This window comes from Haliotis rubra, unplaced genomic scaffold (genome assembly GCF_003918875.1).
Source record: "Haliotis rubra isolate DU_JTF1 unplaced genomic scaffold, ASM391887v1 Scf347, whole genome shotgun sequence".
In the NCBI taxonomy this organism is placed as follows: Eukaryota; Metazoa; Mollusca; class Gastropoda; order Lepetellida; family Haliotidae; genus Haliotis; species Haliotis rubra.
Window position 1 is genome coordinate 667,846 of NW_025767021.1, and position 24,779 is coordinate 692,624.

The 24,779-nt window shown below is 37.2% G+C and overlaps 1 protein-coding gene across 1 annotated transcript; it reads right to left on the bottom strand.

The window, feature by feature from the left end:
- On the bottom strand, positions 1 to 24,779 carry LOC124284886. Its single transcript, XM_046721018.1, has 6 exons — positions 24,362 to 24,779; positions 21,426 to 21,728; positions 19,877 to 20,308; positions 3,667 to 3,751; positions 958 to 1,166; positions 1 to 510 (listed from the first exon to the last, which is right to left on the bottom strand). Exons 1-6 carry the CDS (start codon positions 24,501 to 24,503, stop codon positions 209 to 211), a joined length of 1,473 nt encoding a protein of 490 aa, XP_046576974.1. The 5' UTR covers positions 24,504 to 24,779; the 3' UTR covers positions 1 to 208.

The window sequence follows — 24,779 nt, forward strand, 5'->3', positions numbered from 1 at the left end:
TGTGTGCACAAATTAGCAGGAACTCTTTGTGTGGCACTGGATGTTCTGACTCGGACTGTTCTATAAGCTGTCATACTCGTTGGTGGCACCATACTGTTTAGCCGTTGTCTCAATGTGTACAATGGCTATTACAGAGAAGATAAAATCCTGTGTGCACAAATGAGCAGGAACTCTTTGTGTGGCACTGGATGTTCTGACTCGGACTGTTCTATAAGCTCTCATACTCGTTGGTGGCACCATACTGTTTAGCCGTTGTCTCCTGGAAATCTGGATTTGTGTGTTTCTTGGAATATCTGTTCCTGTACCATATCAGTTTCATCTTGTTGACAAGTCGGTACAGATAGTTGCCTGCCCCTTCCGTTGACATTGACGGGTGGAAGTCAAAATCGGCTACTTCAATGATTGGCTTTTTGCGTAACTTGTTGAGGTATATTGTGCCAACAATAACGATGACAATTCCTATTGTGCAGAATACAATCGGTATGGTCAGAGCTGGAACATTCACAGTATCTGGAAGAAACACAGGAACCTTAGACACACTTAATGAAAAAGAAGCCTTTGTGGATCTGTGACTTAATCATTCTTAACCATTGACACTCAACATCTGTGAATCATGTCTTATTTAAGTTATTACTTTCTGGCTTTAACAAGATGTTTAGTCTGGGAAGGCAGTAATGATACAATGTCACATTCACAATGATGGTAAAATGTAAATTGTATGAATTGGAACATCGTTCATAACTTTTCATGCACAACTGCTGCATACTTGGCTCTGAACGTCAGTATCTAATTAAGCCCAGATAAATCCTTGTGTATATAGAGGTTTTGTCTTGCATAATACTCATACTTTGGCAGTCATCTCATCACGAAGCACACTACATGAGTGAGTGAGCGAGTGAGTTAATGCTTTAACCACTACGCTTCCCCACCACCCCACACTGACAAACTTTGACCCACCTGAATCATACGCATAGACATTGAAGGAGGACGACATGTAGCTGACATCGTTGTAGACAGTGAACTTGACCGTCCTCCATCCCAAATCAGTCAGTTTGATGCGGACCTGGTGGTTACAGGTACTCAGGAACTCTGCGGGCTTGCACATTGGTGAAGACGGGACACTGGTGTTGAGGGCAGTCACATTCCAGCACACTGAGGTAGGGTAGCTGGGGGTAAAGTTAAATATTCAAATATAGGGAAGAAATAGCATATGTTGGCTGTATATTAGTTGCAACTGATTTTGGTAATCATTAATTTGTTACAGCTAATCATTCAATGCAGCATCACTGAATTTTTTTTAAAAGAGTCAGTTTCATATTGCATAATTAAACAAGTCTTAACATTGTTCGTTTTTGACATGTTCTTTTTCTACTTTGGGAAGCATGTTAATTTTCATTCTGTGTAAAATAACACCTGAAATTACTTTAATTCTACATAAATCTGTTCATCAGGTTTAAGCAGGTGCTGAGAAATATATTAAACCTCTTCCCAAAATTTTCTAATTACATATATGCATATGATAATAATTGAAATTATTTGTACAGGCCCCGGGGTCATGAAAGTGACTTAAGTCTAAAAATTGCTTAAATCTGTCATTTTGATCTTAAGTCCCAAAGAATGTCTTAAATCGGGGATCACGTACAGTTTTTAGTCATAAAAGTTAAGACTGAGATCATTTTTTGTCTTAAATCCTGACACTGATACCTATCAGTCTTAAGCCCTTTTCTATGCCGAGTCTTTTTTTCAGGCGCACATTTTCATAAGGTTTGAAAAGTGAACGTTCTGCGAGATTTGCGCTCGCGTGGTCCTTGATCTCTGTACGAATATAAAATTACACAGAAATGTAGAATATTAAATTTCCTATCCGTTTGTATAAATATAAGTACAAATACCTCAGCGGTTTGAGATATAGACACTGCCAAATGTTGTCCAAAATTTCGTTATGCGTTAAAAAACAGTAAATTTCTCCGCTTTTGATCGTGCACCGGTAAAAGCACTGTGCTACAATTTTTTTTAATTTGGCATCTTTAGGGAAAGTGTGACCGAAGAAAATACAGCCAGATATCTGAACGAAATAAGTGTATATCAAATGGGTTTATTTGCTTATGCATAACGTTATATGCTCAACATTAAAAATGACTCGCAATAAATGTCGAAAATGGGTTTTCTTGTATGACGTCAAACGACGACAGAGAGGTCATGCACGTAATAAAGATAAGGGGACATAACTCCGCTATGCTTAATACTAGGTCAGTGTAACTCAGATCACTTTGGGAAAATTTGTTGTGGATACAGACGCTATATTTTCGTTATGTTTTGTTCACCGTGAACCAAACTATTCCAATACAAAGTTCCCCAATGTTTTATGTACTTTGCAACGTCGGAAAGAGACCACATTGTTATGCTGATTAGTATATATCTCACCTAATTTCCATGAATTGTATAAAAAGGTTTCGGTTTCTATGTCAGAATTTAAATACTCTTTCGACAGAACTTAAAATGACTGATTTCACCATTAAATAATGTCCTGAATAGATCCATAATTAGACGGTTTGACTGTTTGGCATCAATTTGATGTAAATTAAAAAGGATATTTCACAACACCTGGCCCCGGGGTCATGAAAGTTAAATCGCTGTTCATTAACCTGTTCATATGCAACTGTAATATTGATCCGAATGGCGAATATTGCACATGATAGGAATTATTTAAGTACATGTTGCAGTTATGCCTACGTTTGTTCTTCTAATACTTGTTTAAGGGTTTAAAATATGGTGTACTACACTCAGTATGTCAATTTCTTATGTAAATATTATTCAAACAAACAAAACCCTTGAAAGAATAAAAACCGTATACCCTATATCCACGGACATGATATAGAACAAGGCTAAATGTAGATAATGAAATTAGTTTCATGAAAAAATATCTGAACGATACACAAAATATACATTATAACACTGAAAGTGTAATCGGTGGGACATGGCAATTGTGTTTACTCTTATTCAATCGACCTTCAACTCAAAGAAATTGCCAAATATGTAACAACAATGTTTACGTATATGACATCACTACCGTTGACTGCTTTCTTACAAAATGGCGGCTTCGCTGACATGGGTACACAGGATATTTTGCGAGAACCTTTCCCTTGATTCTGGAATCGTTTGTACATAAATGTGTGATGTAAGTAATCAGATTGATCTGACTATCTGTGTATTCTTATATGTTTTATCGTGTTTATTGTAAGTAAGAGAAGAAGCCAGATATGCTGATCATTACCGGTGTTGTTCTGTGAGATTTTCCGTCAGTCATGGCATCACGCTGCACCGAAACTTTGACAATTTCGTATAAACATATCACATTACTGTATTGTATCTTGCTATTTCTTGCTTCGATACTATTTCCATGTATGTTCTCAAAGTATTGAGCCTATGCATGCTACGAATAGACGAATGGGTGTCTGAAACTTTAGAAACTGTCTTAGTCTTAGTCTTAGCTAAGATTTTGCTAAGAGAGTTTCATGATCCAGTCCTATCTAAAATCTTAGCTAAGCAAATTCTTTTAGACTTAAGATTTTTTTGTGCTAAGCAAATTTTAGACTTAAGATTTTTTTATGATCCCGGGGCCAGGTAGTCAATGGGCATTTCAAATCTGATGGAGAGATGACATACCTTCCATTACAGGTTATGTTGACTGATATGTATTGCCCAATTGCGGCACTCAAGTCACCAACTACATCAACTGTCTTCAGGGGCTCTGCAAACACAAGACAAAGGCTTTATCAATACATGTACTTACATTCTGTTATAAGAAAGAAAAACATATTTGTGTCTAATTTGGAAATGACCAGGGACTTGCAGACAGTACAAGTTATCTGTTATATGCAACACTGTTCTGCAAAACATGTAAGAATGGTTCTAATCAAAATGTTTAAAACTGCACACAGTATCATAAGTTCCATCATCTTAGTGCTAAGAGCACTTCGCTCCCTGGGCCCACATGTAAAGCAATTGAAGAACGAATGTAAGTCTTAGTAAGTAAGTCTGATAAACTTCTAATTAATAATCTTCTTAGCACTAAGATATCTATTGTAAGTCTCTGTTTAAGTAATGGTTCTGTGATCATTGTATAAATAGCTTCATGCAAGTGGCCAAGTAGTTAGAGCTAGAATGGCATTCAAGGTGTTTTTCTGTGGTATGCTCTTATGAAGATGAAGATTCTGTTTAAGAGACAATATAACATGATGGGGAAATCCAGCACGCCTACTGGAATTTGTAATATCAGGACTGCTGAATGTTCTCTGAAAACGATGCCAATAAAAGCTGTCTCAGCATGTTTCCTTATTATAAGTGCACTGTATTCAGTTCTGTTAGTGGGATTTTCTGATGATGATGATCAGTGAGCAATTTACATGGGCATATTGCAAATCAAAGTAAAACAAAATAATACTATTATCATGATTATCTCAAGTCTAATAGTATAGGGTGGAAGTGTAAAAACAATATCATTTCATGAATTTGTTGTAAATCACATAAATAGTGAGTGAGTGAGTTTAGTTCTATGTCGCTTTTAGCAATATTCCAGCAATATCACGTCGGGCTTCACACATTGTACCCATGTGGGGAATCAAACCTGGGAGCAAACGCTTTAACCACTAGGCTACCCTACTGCCCCACATAAATAGATAAAAGAGCAGTCAGGTAAGATGGAAAGGCATTGAGAGGCAAGTATTTTGAATTCATGTCTTCATGCCAACAACTGCACAACTTTGAAAACAAAAACTTTAAAATGACCAAAATCATCAAAAGGCACCAATTTACAATTAGACTAATCTGTGTAGCAAGTTTCACCACAATTGTGAAACAAGACCTACCCTCAAGTCCAACATGTTCTAAAGAAAACATAATACTTTCTTCAAAAATTAAACTTCTTAATATTCCAAAGGCACCAGTACTCCACTTTTCATCAACTATTCAACAGTTGTGGAGGTCTGCTTTGGAAACAGACAGAAAACAGAAGACAGATGGACAGACACACTGATCACTATATCCCCTTCTTTTATAAACTGATAAAGGATAAAAATAACATCATTATAAAATTGACAGTCGGAGGGGGAAATATACTGAACGTTTTCAACATAATCAATATATTTCACTATTTTTTTTCACAATAATCTTCTGCTGGTAAGTCTGTTACTCTTATAAAAAAATATTTGGCCTTGTGTACAAATGGTATGCTCTTCACTGTGGCCGATATCTGCATTCAGGTGATACAACTATTGCTTATCAGTGAATATCCTGCAACCGACTAACCTACATATAGATCTGCACCTGTTACGCTCAACCCTAAATAACCTTTTTAACACGTTAAACATGTGGAAAATAAAGGCACAATGTTACGCTTTTTCGACAATACTTTTGCCTATATTTTATATGATGGGGGCATTTGCCCTCACTTTAGCTTCCTACTCATGCAATAAAAGACTTATTATCCCTTACGACTTGCCATATATGGAATGTAAATGATTGCTCCGTACATCGAAAACTGTCGCACACAGGGTTGTCAGTGTTTGCCGAACTGGTTTCAATCACAAGTTGTGCATATGATATTCTTAAAGAGCGCTTCAATGGTCGTAACTCTATGGGGTTAGCTTCAAATAATGTTCGGCCAGTAGAGAGAGCAAGAGTCGATTTAATGTAACTTGCATTAATTCATTCCAACCTTTTAATTTCATACTGTGATCTAATATTTTTTGGGGGAAAAAATTATATGGTAGCTTCCCTGAGGGCTGATAGTTAGTATTATTGAGAGAAATCCATTGTGTATTTTTAAAGAAATGTGGTGTGACGTTGTGCCTTTAACGACACCATACTTTGTTGGTTTTTATCTTCAACACCTTGAGCATGCTAGTAAATGAACTAATAGTTATCTAGAAATGTGTCTGGCAAACTGATACCAACTGAATCACATGATTTTAACTGTGTCATTACCGCTTGGTCTCGTGACGATGAGATATGGGTTGATCAGTTATCCATCAGGCATGTTTATCATGTTGTACTGTCACCAGTTCACACTGCTCTTTGGAAAATCACAACGAACAACTTCACATTTATCATAGAATATTCTCCCAGCAGTTCAGTTCAAATGAAATCTTTGTTTTTTGTCAAGGCTAAATTCATATTTTTGTATACCTAATAATACATGACTTAATCCAGCTACCGTCTTCAATCTATATTTACATATGTACAGCAGTATTGTCATTTAGATGGTACTTTGATGACAGACACTAGAGATAGCTATCATATAATGGATAGTGTAACTAATAATGATAAACTTAGCATAGAATAAATATGCAAATAAGGTCAACTAGAGAGACTACCTTTAACAAAATGTATACATCACAGAGACTCCTACTTCCTTGATAAACTATCTACATCCTGCAAGGGCTAAATAAGGGTCTCTATGGTTTAAACAGGCATAGCACTATGTAATTATTAACTGAACCAATTTGCTCAGACATTCAGATGTTGTTTTAGACACTGCTAAAGCTACTGGTCATTTATAGGGGGTGGTGTGGTGGACTGGAGGGACACCAAACACTACAGTCTATTGGAGAGGGTCATGAAACATCACACACATATTTGGGGACCGCCATGAAAAAAATAGCAGTTTTATAACAAACTTTAAGCTCTTTTGCATTTTGTCTTCCCGGGGCAGGTCATGAATACTATTTACTAAGATACTGAGAGGATTAAAAAAAAGTATGACATACATTTGGGAAGGGTAATTATTTTCTGTAATTTGAGCATAAAAAAACTCTGACTGATGGTTTAAACATATTTATTCATGTGATGTGGACGGGATTGGCAAACAAGCATAAAACATGCTTATATCAATGCTGCTCCCTAACAATATCTCTGACTAATAAATTACTTGTCCCCAATCTTGCTAACATAAATAATAAAAATGTCATGAAGTTGAATTATCTAAGGAGTAACATGATAAGATAAAGAGATGTTTAAGTGGGTTTCCATGCCACAATATGTATTTTGTCCATTTGCATTCCATTTTTTGTGATTCATGACGTGAATCAAAATGTACTCCACTAATCAGACTGACTGCTGTTCCCTAGAGCTTCGAAGGTACCCATATTCTGCTGGACAGAGGTATACAATTATACCAATACCCTATTTGTATCAGTGTGGGATAAGGCAGGAAGGCAGTTGACAAAGTTCACCCATTCAGCTTTGCAGTACATGACCAGCCAAGTATAATCTTGCTTCACTTAGAGATGCACAAGAAAATACACCTTATCAACTGCCTCCACAAATACTGTTATGAAGTCAGATGCACTAAATACTTAAGGGCCACTTTATTTACAGGTACAGATAAACATAAATGCATAAACATGGCTTCTGAAAACAAGTAAAGAGATATAACTGGCAAAAGGACAGCACAAATACACATCAAAACACACGCATGTAAACAAAACTCTTATAAACCCTCATGAAGACATGCCTGAAGCACCAGAATATGTCCAATTAAGACAAGACGTATTTATTCAGCATCCTGGTCAGGACACGATAGTCGGGATGAAGTAATGTCCTGTCACATCTCTGGTCATGTACTGAGAACAATAACCTTATAGATGTTTGTTTGTTCTATCCAAATTCTATGTGATAGGATTGTCCTCCTAAGTTGATGAATTATCACATCATGATAGTCTGGAAATTTAGCACATAAGTTTCAGTGATGAGTCATTTCACAATTCGATATGTAACTTAAACAAGTCAAGATTTGTGACAAGCTACAGATGATGACTTATGTGAATCTGAGAGAAAATACTGCATGTTATTATGAATATCCTGCCCAGACACAAACCTTGACTTGCACGAACATCCAAAGTGTTACTTTAAATAATAATTTATATATCACATAAATATTAGGAACAAATTGTTTTTGTAAAAGATTGTCCCCTTATCTTGCATTATAGGCTTGACTAGAATTTGGCTAGAATTACTAAATTCCCATAGGCTTATCATTTAGTATAGCCTTGCAGCAGCCTGCAAAGGAAACAACAAATACCACCTTCTATCATGTTTATTGGTAAGATATGACAGGTTAGAATCATTGACTTCAGCACCCTGGGCAGATGCACTACATAATAGTCCATGATGGTAGCTAGAAAATGTAGAGATTCTGACTTGACAGTACTTTCGACAGAGATCACAACCTGCATGGCCAAGTGCACTACAATGTTGTGGATATGATGTGAGTGATGACCCGACGATGACATGTATCAAGGTTAAAGATCCCTGGTAACAGTTGTGACTACATGTTCAGCAAAAGTTGAGCCTGTGTTACTGACAGTGAAACTAACCTGACTAGTGACAATATATACATGGTTCACACACTATTGTGAGTATATCGGCTCCTGCACAGCTTGATGGGAGAAAAGCCAAGAGTGACACAGGTCATACAACCTCATCACTTAGGTGAAACAAGTTACTGGTATTGCTAAGAGAAGAATCTCTGCACATCAAATTTGTTGTGCTAAGACCTCATACCCTAGAAAGTCTCAAAAGTTCTGACTTTGCCAGGATTTATACCTGTAGTCTGTGATCCCAGACTTACAAGCAGATCCACACATGTATTTAAGACAGGCTTAATTCAGGGGTGGAAATAACTTTAAAATTGCTAGTGTACTCCGGTACAGTGGCACATGTAAAATCACTTGCCCTGATAATTTTTCCACTATACCGGCCGATTTTCTTGTTGATTTCTTAAATAAACAGCATAATTAACATTGGAAAGTCAACTGGACACCGATACAGCATGATATACAAATTTTCTTGCCCGAGCGAGAAAAAAACACTGGTCTCGGACGTTGGGCAATGGGTTAATTGCACTTATTCTTTATATGACATTCAATGATAATTATTCTATTAAATGTTCAAGCTTATGATATTGCAAATACACTTTCCACCAAATACTGTTACCATGAATAGTGTATCTGTTGTCAGCAGTGTTTTGTGTATATATCAGTCCCGACATCCTGACAGCAGGTTACAACATGACTGCACCAATAAAACAGATGGGCTTCTATTATTTGCATTCTAAAATGCCTGTTTAGTCTTTGTCAACATACAGAAATATTATATGCTGTCCCGGGCCCTCGTGCTGAGAATATTAAAAGCCTTGACACACAAAAGCAAAATATAATTTCACATTTTCTACAACCATTTATGGAAGGTTGACCAACTCTTCACACAGATAGGTATTGTAGCCTATGAATTGCTTGGAAAGAGACTGACTCCATACCGAAAGGTAAAACATGAATGTGTGTACATACAATGGGCATTCTGGCATTGCATGTTGGTAAGATCTTTCTATGGAATTTGGAATTTTGCCAGAATTTTTTGTTGGTTGACCAAGGCTTAATTTGGGTCAGGAATAAAAAACAAAAGAAATAATGAGAAGTGACACAGTTGCACAGCTCACTGACAGTCTATTTACAATACAATGAGGGCTAATAGCTGGAACTTACATGTCATAAATAATGGCAATTAAGTTACACACAAGACATGGTTACAGGGTACTTAGCCTTAGGAACTAATTGTTTATTGTGACAAAGGTTGTCTCAGATTGGTGGCTCAGTGACGTAAGTATGGAACCATGACTGGCTGACCAGGAAGCGGTACTATAACAGAACGGGTAGTTATGATAAAAGGAAGAGGAAATTAGTCATTGTCTGAAAAAAATACAATGTCTGTTTCCTGTACATACTACTCAAGTAGGGTATTTCATCATTATCATTAATGGGAGAATTTCTAATTAATAAGTGTCTCATTGTCACTTTCTAAAAGCGACAAAGTTTTTAGGATAAATGGCAAATCACCAGTAAGTGATTTTTAAAATACTGAGACTGAACACTCAGTAAGTTCCCTGTTACGCGTTCGGCTTTCGACTATCAATTCAGTCTAACATTCATCTGATTTCCAAACACAGTACGTTTATCTCCTAATTGTATGTTACATATATATCTGACATTTGTTTTCTAATAAAATATACACTCCAATTTCAGCATGTCAGTGGTTGACCTTCTGCTATCTAACATTTTTATTCCCATCAAAATTAGCTTCCAAACTCAGTGAATAGTATCTTTATAATCATGCTGGATTCCCATAGTTGTGCTTTGAGAAAAAATACCTCCCAAAAATATGACAGAGTCTCTGGGATGTAAAAATAAATAGACCAAAGTATATCCCTGGTAGTTGTAGAGTGAGTGAGTTAGTTCAGTTTTACGCTGCTTTTAGCAATATTCCAGCAATATCATGACAGGGAACACCAGAAATGGGCTTCACACATTGTAGTTTGTACCCATGGGGAATTGAACACGAATCTTCAACTTGACAAGCTACGCTTTAACTACTAGGCTACCCCCACCACTCTGGTAGTTGTAGAGACGGCCCTGTGTGACAGTAAACCTGGATGCCTGCGTGACAGTGTAACAAGTGACTGCTTCAAACAGTTCCCTTCAGCTCATTTAGCAGATTAACCTTGAGCAGGATTTATTCAACATTCTTATAATGCTTATGAGCCAGACCTACTGCATTTTCCGTCAAACACATTTCACATTGTTGTTTGACTAGCTTCTAAAAGTGTCAGAAGTAAATGACTCACTGAGGAAAATAGATTGTGTGTATAACACCAATATCTGTAGCTATGTAAACTTAAGCAGGGAAACTATTTTGCAACTAGATTGTACAGCACACAATAAAAGAATATCAAAATCTGAACAGGAATGTGAACAAGCAGTGTTAACTTTAATCTCCCACATAACAAAGGGCACTGCAACATTAGACTAATGCTTAGTCTCTGAATATATATATAATTTTGATTGTAACAAATAAACCCATTTAAATTGAAAAGGAGCCCAAAGAAGATCAGTGATTCAGAACCTGGGGAAATCTAGACTTGCTTCATTTAGTGCTTCAGCATTGCAGGGAGGGCTTGGCTGTAGGGAAAATAATATGGTTAAGGGACTGTGAGACAGATTAACTGCAGCATGTCAGCCTACTACTGTAGCATGTATGACCACTACAGATGTAGAACTAGCACCTGGTATTTGTTTACACTGAAGCCACTGATAGCTGCTATATGTGTACCACGCCATGTGATAAACATATTATCTACAATGACACAGGGACAGACCCAAAGATACACCCACACCCTAATGTTTGACTCATGACAACATTTCCTCAAAATAATTGTATTTTCTCTTTTTTTCAGTGGATCATTTCCCCCTCTGCTGTTCAGGAAACTAACCATTACCTTGATTCGCCCAAACTTTCAGTTGGTTTGTTGTTTAATGCTACACTCAGTAATATTCTAGCTTATATGACAGTGGTCTGTAAATTATTGAGTTTTGGTCCAGGCAAACCAGTGATTCACATCATGAATTTGGGAAACCAGACATGCATGAACCAGGTCAGACGGTTAGATCTTCACAGCTAATGACTTCAGTCATGGTGCAGGGTTAATACAGAAACAGCTAATATTCGATTTTGATTAAAATTTCTACCTTATTAAATTTGGTAATTTGATGTCTAGCTTTTGAACAGGGAAAACCCATGCAGAACGTTATACTTCCCTACTTGAACAAAAGATATGATTTTAACATTAGTCATTTCTTCCTTCCTATCAATTAACAGAAAATAACCAATATTTGGGCAACATATCATCGATAGAGGTATACCTTGGATTGACATACATCAAGTTGTAGTCTTTCTTTTCCTTTTGTGTTTACTTCATGTAATTGACAATACATGTTTGCAACATTTTGATCTTTTTTCCACCAGAGAACAAATGGTCTTGGTAAAAGAAAAATTGACCCCAAAATTCATAAACAAATGTTTGAGGACACAACTCTTGTGATATTTTAAAGTAGCTTGCAGGGCTAAATGATTCTTGGAAGTCTGAATTATGTCTGATCCGCAGTATCGCGAAAGGGTGTTAATGCAAGGGATGACTGTACATTCATGTATACATCGATCATTTGTCTCACTGCTTATCAACAATTTTCGACAATGCAGGAAGAAAAACACTGGGTAATTTATTTTCTCTCACAAGTATGAGGATAAATCTAAACTGGGTAAATAACCCGACTAATCCATTAGTTTCTGGAAATACCCAATATATGGTATTTAAACACAATATGATTGATTTTTTTCATCTCCACAGAATTTTCGTGATATATATGTAAACATAACTTCAAAGAAACAAAGCATTTTAAAAGAAATGGACTACTTTTTCAAAATCAGGTCTATGGGTATAGAAGAAAAACAAACTACTGGTAATTATTACAACTGAAATCAAGTATACATGATGATTTTCCATTTCTATTTGATGAAAATATCGATGTCACTCAAAATAACGGGTCATTCTGACTGATGTGTACTGTACATAACATACACATGCTACACATGGTACAAGTGTATCTGAATACCCAAAACAGTATCAACAACATGTATGAGACAATCAGCTAGTTCATCATCCATGTACTTTGGCCCCATCTGATACACGGCCTGCCCATCACATGCAGCTATCAACAACCGACTCTTCTACCCACACGTCCATTTCACTCTTTGTTTACAGTGTAATCAATTCATGTCACTATCAGTACTACTCTATATACTGCATCTGTCCGTCCCATGTCATAGCCAGACATGTGACATATCAACATGGTTGACTGGTGTGCTTTACATTAGAGAATTATTAATATACTCATGAAATCAAATAAGGGATCACATAAAAGCAAAAGTGTTCCTATATTCTTTTCCAGGTATTTTCGCATGTTTTGTATTGCACTGTAGGTGAAAAGCAGGAAAAGCATAAAGGAACACAAGTCCTTTCATGTGTTCCTTTATTTGTTTTCATGAGTATATTTCAAACTGAGAATATCTTAATTTGAAATTGAAACATTGAGCACAAATGGATATTACATTCTTGTACTTTTCATTATGAAATACTAGGGTCCACCAAATAATATTTCAAGGTTGAAATCTGAATTTGAAATATTGGTAATTCACAATTCTGTATCCAGATTTGTTTATTAACAGTTTAAAGTCTTGGCTATTATTGGCTAAGAAGAATGATATACCATGAGAAGCAAAGTAGTGCAGAGTGAGAGAGAAGAGTTATTTGGTTCCTGGTTATACATGTCTTAGTGTACCAAAACCAACATGTGGGAGGGATGGTGGAGTAGCCTAGTGGTTAAAGCATTCGCTCATCACACCGAAGACCCAGGTTCAATTCCCCATATGGGAACAGTGTGTAAAGCCCATTTCTGGTGTCTCCTGCCGTGATATTGCTGGAATATTGCTAACAGCTGTGTAAAACCATACTCACTCACTCACCTAAAAAAAAAGCATAAGGCTACTCAGGAACTGCTGGCATTCTGACAAGGAACAGGGGATTAGTAGAGTGAACTTTATGAAAACTGTTAATTTTCACACCCATCTGAATTGTCTACTTGTCATAGCATGTTAAACATTGTTTCTTTCCGATATTGAACCTCTCTGCCAGTTCAACCATGAGTGGTGCACTTGTAAACAAATCCTTCATCTTTTGGACAATAAAATATGTTTAAAACAATCTGCCAGTCTGTGCTTTATCTGCTTTATGTATTACAATGTTCAGTACATTTATAAATGAGCTAACTGTTTTGGTGCACATATAACAGCCTTCGAATAGCTGATATCATACAAATGTCAAAACACTAGGAAGGCATGAAGAACACATGTACAATTAGGAGATAGTGTGTTTGAAAATCAGAGACATGCTTTACTGAATTGATGGCGACTAAAAATTGGAAGATACAGCGTGGCGTGAGGTTTCAATTGATATATTTAGTCGCCATCAATTCAGTAAAGCATGTCTCTGATTTTCAAACACACTAGGGTTATCTCCATTCTACCATGAACCATTTAAAATCGAACTTCCTCGCTCTGCGGAAGACACTCGCGTAATCCGGCATGGGACGAGAGGCGAATTGAACTTCGTCTGTGAAGGGAGCGGTAGGTGCCGTTAAGTATTTTTAAACATTACAACATAACAATATTCTGTCCAAAGGAAATCAAACTACTGTTTAATCAATGCAATTAAATTATGTAATACCCGAGATCTTGGGGTTTTTTCATCCCAACTCCACACGACTAAAACCAGCCTATTGTTTTGTGTGCCGTGAAACTGTACCCCCTGGCCACACTATAATGGAATCGCCTGACCTACTTATTTTCTTGAAGTATACAGTTACATAACAGTTTGAAATGGCGGACGAGCCAGTGTTTACATTTTGCGAAAGGTTGAAATTTGAAGTGACAGTGGGTAATACTTGACTGACTGTCGAATCTGAACCCTGCAGAATCGAAGAATAGATCCTTTCCTGATCAACCTACGACCTGTAACTCATCAAAGACTGTTGATTTTTATGACCGGCCGATCATGATTTCGCGTACTGCCTCAACCCGGCATGCGACAAAGGGTGACAGTGCTGCTGCTTAGTGTACATGCGACTAACTTGTGATTCCTTGGAACTTTGTTTTCATCGTTTGGGACTGGACTGTGTCCAAGCGTTTTCAAAGTAGATGAACATAACAGTGACAACCTTGCGGGAAGCTGTCAGAGAGCAGAATTATTCTGTGAACGATGCAACGGGATATGATGGAGTATGACTGTGAGTGGCATAAATGTGGTATTTCGCCAGACCGTTAGATCTACTAGTATCTTGCAAATTTCCCATTCTAAACGGAATTAAATATACCATTTACCAGGTAGGTAAATGTTTACTAATGTTTTGCTGCATAGTTTGTATAGGTAGGGATGTATTTTTACAAGGCTTTCTGATTTATATGTTACATATTGTTTTGTTTATGTTTGGGGCTGTGTATTGTAACTGAGTTTGAATATTTTTATAATAGAATTAATATGATAGTGAGGTTCCCTCATAATTGTTGGGTGTGTGTGTGTGTGTGTGTGTGTGTGTGTGTCATATTATTGTATTTTTCGAGTTTAAATAAATGTTTATCAGCATTTCCATCACGTCTGTTGTGTTGATATTAGTCATGTTGGTGGTCAAGCTGAAGTAGTGCGGCAGTGTTCTATACGTGCGCAGTGAAGCGCAATGAAATCAAACGCATTTTTAATCCAAAAATTTCCAATTTCCTATGTGGAATATTCGAAAGTCAGCGTCAAAATCCATGGAGTTGTTATGATCCTCCATCATTGTGGTCAAACGGAAGTAGTTCGCACAATAAGATTTGTTAAAGCGCGGTGAAGCGGCCTTACAATCAGATGAACGTCAATCCACAATTGATGCCGTCTGATTTTTCTGAACAACCAATCAGAATCTAGTATTTTCTCGATTCATGGTAGAATTACTAATTAGCAAAAGGATAACAGGGTTATTCAAATCTAAAATCAATACCTCGAACAAGTTTATTGCTATGAGAATACAACACCCATGAAATAGTTATATATATGTTAAACAGCTGTTGGGTCATATTTGGTGACATTCAGTACTACAACATTGGCACAATTGTTAATATCGCAACTGTCACAGTGACCAACTCAATTTCATTTCTACCTGTCTCAACTGAGCAAATATCAATGTATCTTCATGAAAAAAATATCCTCTACCACTGAAATTATGTTTCATGTTCGATTCATATTCCATTGTTTGTTTGTTTGTTTGTTTAAAGCCATATTGCAATATTGCTGCAGGACAGCAGTTATTAAGAGCAGCAACGCTGGATTGTTAAGAGCAGCAACGCTGGATTTAATATGTTAACATATTATAAATAACTTCTCCATATGACTGTTATCAGATGGTCTCGTGTCGACCTGTTGCAGACAGAAGACAGGATATTGTGAAACATTGTGAAAGTACTCTGAGAGGTTCACAAAGGGGGCACCATTCACATGATACACAAGATAAATTTGTTTTTGGAAATCATGTGGTAGTGAACAAACTTAGTTCAGTTATCCAGGAAACTAAAACAAAAGACTAACTAGTTAAAAGTTTGAGGTGTTTAGAGCTTGTTGTACCAGGTCACTTATTACAAGAGGTAATAGGTCATTACATATATTAGTAATATTATTACATGGTGGTGTCATATCATTGCTATCATGTTTCACAAAATTTGGCCTTCTAGTAACCACTGCCATTTGCCTGTCATGTCAAACCTTGAACTGAAATTGCACTTTAGATAAAATGACAGATCTGATTTGGGGGGGACAATTTCAGTTTTTTGTATTAAAACTTTACCAAAATTTGTCAGATGTAAAAGTTTGTCAATTGGCAAGAACATGTCTCAAAAAAAGATGTATGCATTATTGCAAGTCGGATCCGATTCCTACATGAGCGAGTGAGTTTAGCTTTACGCAGTCTAAGTAACCTTTCCAATTGACCAATCCGAACACAGCTTACCAAATCGCGAAAGTGGACATTTGCACATACCTTTTGAACTTTTACCTCTTAAAAGTTTGTACCCAAACAATTCCAAATGCTATTTTCCATAAGATCAGTGTTGGCGACCGGGGATGAGAAAATCCATTTTATAAGTCCCGCCCAACCCTAAATAGTAGCCGTTGTCTGATTGGTTAAATCCGTTTGGCTGTCTCGCCTTTGATTGGAAGGTCATACGTCGCTCAAAGGTTACCTGACGCGACCTTCCACAAGGTTTTGTTAGACTCAGTATAGCAGTGTAACGAATAATACTGAGTCTAAGTTTACTTAGACTGAGTTTTACGCTGCTTTTAGCAATATTAAAGCCATAGGGCACAAAGACAGATAATCTAGATGTGCCTTTATGAACATAACTGTGCCCATACCTCTTGATGATCCAAATAAACATAAAACATCACAACAATTATCTCACTTAATAATAATAATAATGAATTTGTAGAGCGCCTATCTTCCAGTTTGTGGTGCTTGTGATTCTTATTTAAATTCGTTTGTTCAAACAGTAAACACAAGCATTATGTAAATCTGTAAACGTGACAGATGAATTTCCTGAACACTATCAAGATGTTCGACTTTTCCTGGACCAGTAAGTTAACCCACAAACTGTTATCATCTCAAATGGGATGTCCTATTATGCACATTGGCATTCAAAATAGCCAAGTCTATGTTAAGCTGTGAGATTGAGAGTGTCTTACTGTCACTGATAAACAGTTTGAAGGGGTGCAAAAACAGGTTTTGAATGTTATGATTACACAATGCCATTTAGAAAGTGGTCAAATGTAACATATGTTATATTTGGGATTACACTTTCTTAGTAAAGTACAAATTCTAGTACTTTTTGAGTTGAGCCCCATCCGGGATTCGAACTCACACCCTCAGAGTCAGGCACCTAATCGCCAGCACACAAAGTCAGCTACCGCGACTTCCACTGTGGAAGACGCCTAACCCGCTCAGCTACCGCTGACTTCCACTGTGGAAGTCTTGTAGCTGAGAGGGTTAGGCGGCTGACTTTGTGTGCTGGCGATTAGGTGCCTGACTCTGAGGGTGTGAGTTCGAATCCCGGATGGGGCTCAACTCAAAAAGTACTAGAATTTGTACTTTACTAAGAAAGTGTAATCCCAAATATAACATATGTTAGGTTTTGAATGATTCAAGTTGGTGAAATTCACAGCATTTTCAAATAAATGAATCATGATGTGTATTCTCTTTATAATTTTAGTCATGCTGCCTGGGCATAATCAAAATATTTCAACCATGCATTTCAATATTTAACTTGCCATGGCACACAAATTAAGCCCTATTCTGATCCCTGTACTTTGACCTTGATTTTCTTTGTTTTCTGTTTAATACTGCACCCTATGCTAAACAACCAGTGGACTGACAGTGGACTAAAACAGCCACACCTGGACCAGGCAATCCAACTGGACAATAGTGTAAGAATCTACTTATAAAACATCTATAAACATGACGAATGCAATAAACATAAGTTTGTACCATAAAGTTGTATGTCCTATTTCCTCACCAGCTTCTAAAATGTCAGTTAAACAGTCCGTTATCAAGGTTGGGGTAAGTGATCTATAAGCTTACCAATTCCTAAAAAGCTTCATTGCAGAGTTTATCTAGCATTGTCAAGTAAGCGCATATGTAAAGCTGTTTGCAACACATTTTGTTCAAAATTGGGACGTTTAAAGTTCTCTTTTTCTAAATTTAAGTATTTTAACCATGCAATTTTTAATACTGAATTCAGATAAATTCAAACTGTGCATTGACTCCCCTTTAACCTTACTGCTATCGCTGAAACACAAGTGATCTCCGACAAAACCATCACATTAGTTTTTCACTTGGGAATGACATTTTATTCATTTGGGATTTGTAAAGAAATTTGCAGCAGGGAGCCTAATATTGGTCTTCAACTAGGTTTTCATGGTGTGAATCAGACAATTTTTATTTTTGCGTATTGTTAATGATGACATATATATATTTGATATTTTATGTCAGTGTATAAAATTAGATCTAACAGGTCATAAACACAGTGAAGAAAGCTGGAAAATTTCTGATTATCTGGTCTCATATTTGAAAACAAAATCAATACTGTATTTATAAAGATAAAACTGGATAGTCAACAAAGCGTGATAAGTTTTGTTTCATGTTAGTCATTTTAAATTATAAATTCCCTATTGTAAAATACATCATATGTGAACCAAGAACTAACATGATTCATGTATAGGAATTGACACAGGTAAGTGTGTATCTTATTGTCTGAGAATATTATTGGTGAATAGTGTCATTACTGAGTATTCACCTGAATTGGTTTTGCCGATAAATCCTTGTTAATTAGTTGATTCTAATAGATGCTCCATCCATTAAACCACAGGTGGTTTTGGGCTAGGATGAAATCTAAAAGCTAACATATTATAACTCAGAGACATTTGAGTGCAGTTTATAATGACATACTATATTTCTACATCATACCTTCTTGTTCCATTCCCGAACTATGTTACTAGTCATACTATCTGCAATATTACAATTTATTCCCACGTCTGGAGTGCAGTTTATAATGGCATACAATATTTCTACATCGTACCATTGTTCCACTCTAATGTATGCATAATTCATGTACTATGTTACTAGTCATACTATCTGCAATATTACAATTTATTCCCACAGACCGAGTTATTGTTTACACCAGTCATATATCTGTGGTAGGGTCGCAGCTCTGGATGTTATTGCCTACCATATCCAGGCTATGCGCATGCCGGATATTGTTACCTCAACTTCGAAAGTAGGCGCATGCGCAGTTGCTTTTCTTCCACATTTTCAGCATTGCCATTGTGTTGTTTGTTCTCGTGATACAGCGTCCCACCCCCACCCCCATTTGGGGTACACCACCTGGTGCTTATGGTTCCTAATATATTGGGGATTCCCTTGCTGGAAGTTATCCGCTCATTCAGGCGGATTATCTTTCCCCCAAATCTATAAGTACTATATACCTCTTGCTAAGGTATCCAACCCAGGCATTGCTAGTGGGAGCAATAGAGAGGCTAGGTACCCCTACTGGCTTACAGCCTTCTATACAGCTATAGTCATGTAACACTCTAATTACATGTACTCCACTTATATCACAAGAAGCCTGTCGAGCAACCCTCAAACAGGCTCTAATGCCTTGTTGGGCTCGACAGGGTTCCCTCTACATATATGCATGTCATACTCTAAGTACATGCTATATATCCAGCAAAAGAATCCCCCACTCCAAATATATATTGTGTAAATTATGTAAATAAACTTTGTAATGCATATCTCCTCTTGTGTTGTGTGTCATTGTAAATTAAGCCCTCATGATGAAACCAAATACATACCTTTAACAGAGACACGCTGTGATATACTTCCACACTTGTCCCGGAGAGTAAAATAATTTCCTTGTCTCCTTGACAATGAAGAATTGACACCTCTAAAAGTCTCTGGACTACATGGTTTAGCATTTAATGGCCTTGAGTTTCTCTCCCTCTGAAGTAATGGGGGAGGAAAATCATCAAAAGTCATACGAAGCATAGTCTCAATTGTGACATTGTCTTCAGTTTCCACAGTCAGTTCACAATGTGGTACTTGGGTATACTGGAAGAAAACACCATTCTTGTACCAGTAGAAGTCATAAGATGGCCGGAAGAGTTCATTGGGAAACTTGTCTGTAAAGTTGGCGAATAAATGAATCGTTTTTCCAGTTGAAAATGTGTTCTTTTGTCTCTGATACTGGAGGGTTTGGTTTGAGTGCATCATCCCATTCAAATATTCTGAAAAGGAACAAAGCTTACCATTAAAACAGAATTTTCATAGCCTGTGTTCAGTGTAATAATGACATGATATTCTTTTATATTTGTAAATATGTTATAATTATGGAAGTGCTAATGTAAAAAAACAAACCGCACTCCAAGTCTATGTTTATACTTCATTAAAGCAAAACATATACTGAAGTCAACTCTTATTTATAAACTAATATAAGTCTCATAAATTACCTGGTGATATAAGTCATGTGACTATTAACCTTCTAGTGCCTCATCAGGGGTAATAATAATCAGATTCTGATTACAGCGTCCAGTGAGCAACTAGTCAGATGGATACTAGGCACTATATATATGAATTAATTTCATATGTCAAATATAACTTCACATATTTCTTAGACAATCAGTGATGCAAAAGAACAACAATATGAAATCAGTAGCATCATTCAGCACAATACACAAGCTCCATTACCTGTATCGCAGCCAATATGGTAACAGCAGTTATTAGAGGATGATGTCCTAATGTTGTTGGTTTTATCTAACCATAATTGACAAAATATTTGACAATCAAATGACATGGCATCACATGCAATTTGAGTCTTTATATTTTCCAAAGAAGAAAAATATTACAGTGGGTGAACATTGTTTTATGGCAAAGATGCACTGCTCCAATCAGGATGTAGTCAACTCAGGGCTGAGTAAAAGCAATGGTTGATAGTTGGGAGTAGCACACTGAACCACCCAATCCTCGTTTCAGTCAGATTTAAATACAAAGTTGCCAAAGAGGTAGGGATATAGCGTTTTGGAAACACAGGCACTTTTAACCTACAACATGGCAACAAGCTAGCAAATGATGTGCCAAAGAAGTTGCCTTTTGATTTGTCCAAATGATATTTTTATAATTGAAGATTCAAAAGGGACAAGTAAAATTAAAAAGTTATTATATATATGGAAAAACAAAAATATCTAGAAGAAGTAGTCGGATGGCATTATGTTCAAATGTCTGAAAAATTAGGATGCCTCTGAATGCATGCATGCTTTATTGGGGCCTATTCTGACTGCAAACCATAGCAGAGTGCAAAACTAAAACTAAACTGTCAATATGTGAGAAATCACAAAATGTTTCAACCTGTCAGGGCAAATTCCATACTGCCGAAGTTGACCATTTCTGAGTACTCCTTCCCACCATACACTGCCACTGTCATAACCCATCGTCCTGCCTTCGTTACTTCGCTGCTGAACTTGCGATGGTAAGAGGACGTGAGGTCTCCCAACTTTGATGCGAAGTTCTTATCAGCATTGTTGTTCCAGTCATAGCGGAACATATTCGATTTGGCAACCCTCCCCTGGTGATCTAGAAGACTGGCAGTGAAGGTCAGCTGGGAATCTAGTACCACTGGTCCATCATTGGTCAGTACCAAGGTGTAGTTGACTGCAAGCATAAAGTACAATTATTGGAACGTGTGTTAGTTTTACTGTTACAAGGTCAGGTTCTTGAGAGGCATATAGAAGTTGGTATTCAAGTATAAGACAAAATATTATGGATGTCAACTTCTTGTTATTCTATACACGTTTCTGGGCTTTTCCTTGCCCCTGTTACAAGGTCATTGGTTAAATACATAGTTGCATAGTTACAAAAGGATTTGAAACCTGTAAATCATAGAAAATCCACTGATTAGGTGTTTTTAACAACCTGTGATGTCGGAGTACAATGACAGGCCACCAACAATGTCGCTGAGTTCAGTGAGTGAGTGAGTATCGTTTTATGCTGCTTTAGTTTTAGCAGCATTCCAGCAACACCACAGCGGGGTACACCAGAAATAGGCTCCACTTATTGTACCCATGTGGGTAATTTGAACCTGAGTCTTCAGCATGACAAGCAAATGCTTTAACCACTAGGCTATAGCACCACCCCTCATTGAGTTCAACCACTGGATGAAATCAGTTGCATCTCACAACCACCATTGGTTGAACCAATTCTCCAGTACAACTGCATTGTCTTCTTCATAAGCCACAAACAGGGTTAATGAAAAGTAAAAAATGTTTCACCACCTTGGAACCAGTATTTGTGTAGCATATCACGCTTGCAATTACAACCTGAGTCTTGACTCCAACCAGCAAACATTATCTTAAAAAAGCACCCACATTATAACACAGCTACAACTGAAGAAGAATGGGACAATTGTCTGAAAATAAATGCCCAAAGGAAACATATTTGGCAAATAGCAGATTTAGCTAATTCTGTGAGACTTTGTGATGTGGTAAATGAGAAAGTTTTGACAAAAACTATTAAAGAGTATGGTTTGAATTGTTTTCGACAGAATAAAGTGAGTGAGTTTAGTTTTACGCAGCTTTAGCAATATCACACTAGGGGACACCAGAAATGGGCTTCACACATTGTACCCATGTGGGGAATCGAACCTGGGTCTTCGGCATGAGGAGCAAACACTTTAATCACTAGACTACCCCACTGCCCCTACAGAATAAAGACTACCATCCAAGATAATAACACATTCGAGCTAAATATGAACTTTTTCACAACAATTCAGTATAATCAAGCAAGCATGGAAAAGCTTGTATCAGTGTCATACATGTGTAACCACTGTAGTAAATTCAGCCAACAATCTTAATCTCAACACAAACCGTACAATGATAAAACTTAGATCAAAGTCACACTTTATGCATGTTCAGTCAAGTAAATGAATTCAAAACCACTGGAACACATTCAATACATTGTAAAATATTTCTTTGCCTGTCAGTAAGAATTAAAGACAACACAGATCTTAATTCCTGAATAGACAGTAACGAAGGAGCCTACTGCGTTTGTTACCTAGTCCTTGCCTGGAGCACACAAGCTCCAACACCAGGACCCATGAAGATTACAAGGTTAGAATTGATCTTCAGTAACCCATGCAACTAACGGGATCAGGTGGTCAGGCTTGCTTACTTGGTTGACACATGTGATTGTATCCCAGTTGCATAGATCGATGCTGATGCTGTTGATCACTGGATTGTCTGGTCCAGATTTGATTATTCACAGACCACCACCATATAGCTGGAATATTGCTCACTCACTCCTACACAGCGCTCACTCCTACTACTTAACACCAGTGTGCCGTTGTACAAAGTTATGGTAACTCCCATACCTTAACATAGACTTAAGACTGGCAGCGTTAAGGTTGATTTGTACAACGGCACCCACTGACCCAGGTCCACTTAAGCAACCATTATCATTATTATTGCCATCTCTGCCACAACTTGTCTAACACAGGGAATATGAGGGATACAATCTTTCTGAAATGTGGTCCACTTAAGTTCTTTCAAATAATACATATCAAGTTTGTTACAGTGCTTGGCAACAGTACTAATACATTAGACCATTGGACACTCACAATTCTGTCCACAACAATAAAAAAGCACCAAAAATTAATATGCTGACCAATGAAGTTTGTGAGTTCACTGAATGCCTTAATATAAATGAATGTGGATATGAAGTACACTTTACCATATGTTACAGGCTTCGTTATTAATTTCACACTACTGTATCTGATTGAAACATTCCACTTTTTCTGTTATTTTTCTTACTCTACTCCCCCACCCTACTGCATAAACATGTGTGTCATTCATGTACAGTATCTGAACATTAGCTATACTCATCATTCCCATATCTGTATTTTATAGTTTTATAGTTTTTATTGTTCCTTGAACCTCATTTGTATAATCACTCTCATGTTGTCAATTCTACAGGATGTCTAAACGAAATGAATGACTCCAAGGGTGTTTTTATGCATGCATTTCAAGTCCTGGGTCATAACATGCATTAATTTTGCTGGAAGTCCAGTGCATAATAATAAAATTTTATCTTTAGATTATTTTGTCTGAAGCATCAACAAAACAATGACAGCGAGAGGATTCTTTCATCTACAATCTCACCTAAATCTAAAATAATGACAACTAGTGAAATATACGTTCTGGAGATTTTTATGACGAATGTTGGGACGGACATTGAAATCATGGCCTCTTAGCGTGGAAATAGACAGGGACATCATTAATTTTCTCACTCACTTTTGTCAGCTGGCGCAACTGTGACCGGTGTCGCGTTGGAGAAGGGGGTCGTATGACTTGTGGGTGGGGTAAGACCAAGACCCATTCCTGGCCATAGTATCACCACGGTCGTTACCGCACCGGCAAACACCCAAACGCTCATCTTCGAGACAGCAGGCCTTGAAACTTCACACTGTCACCCCGTTGAGTAATCCAAAGTTCAATTGCGCTTGTTTACCTATTTGCATCGGGGTTTCTCCACTTCATTGCTTTTCCTAACGCTGCGTATCAATTTCTTCCTCTTCCTACCGACACTTTGTAGCATACACACGGAAACAAATGACGTCTGGGACATCAAACTCACTGCCACTCTCTCAGCGTAGCGTTTTGTTGTTAGACATGAATGAAGTCACGTGTGGCTGTGTCGGTGCAGATATGA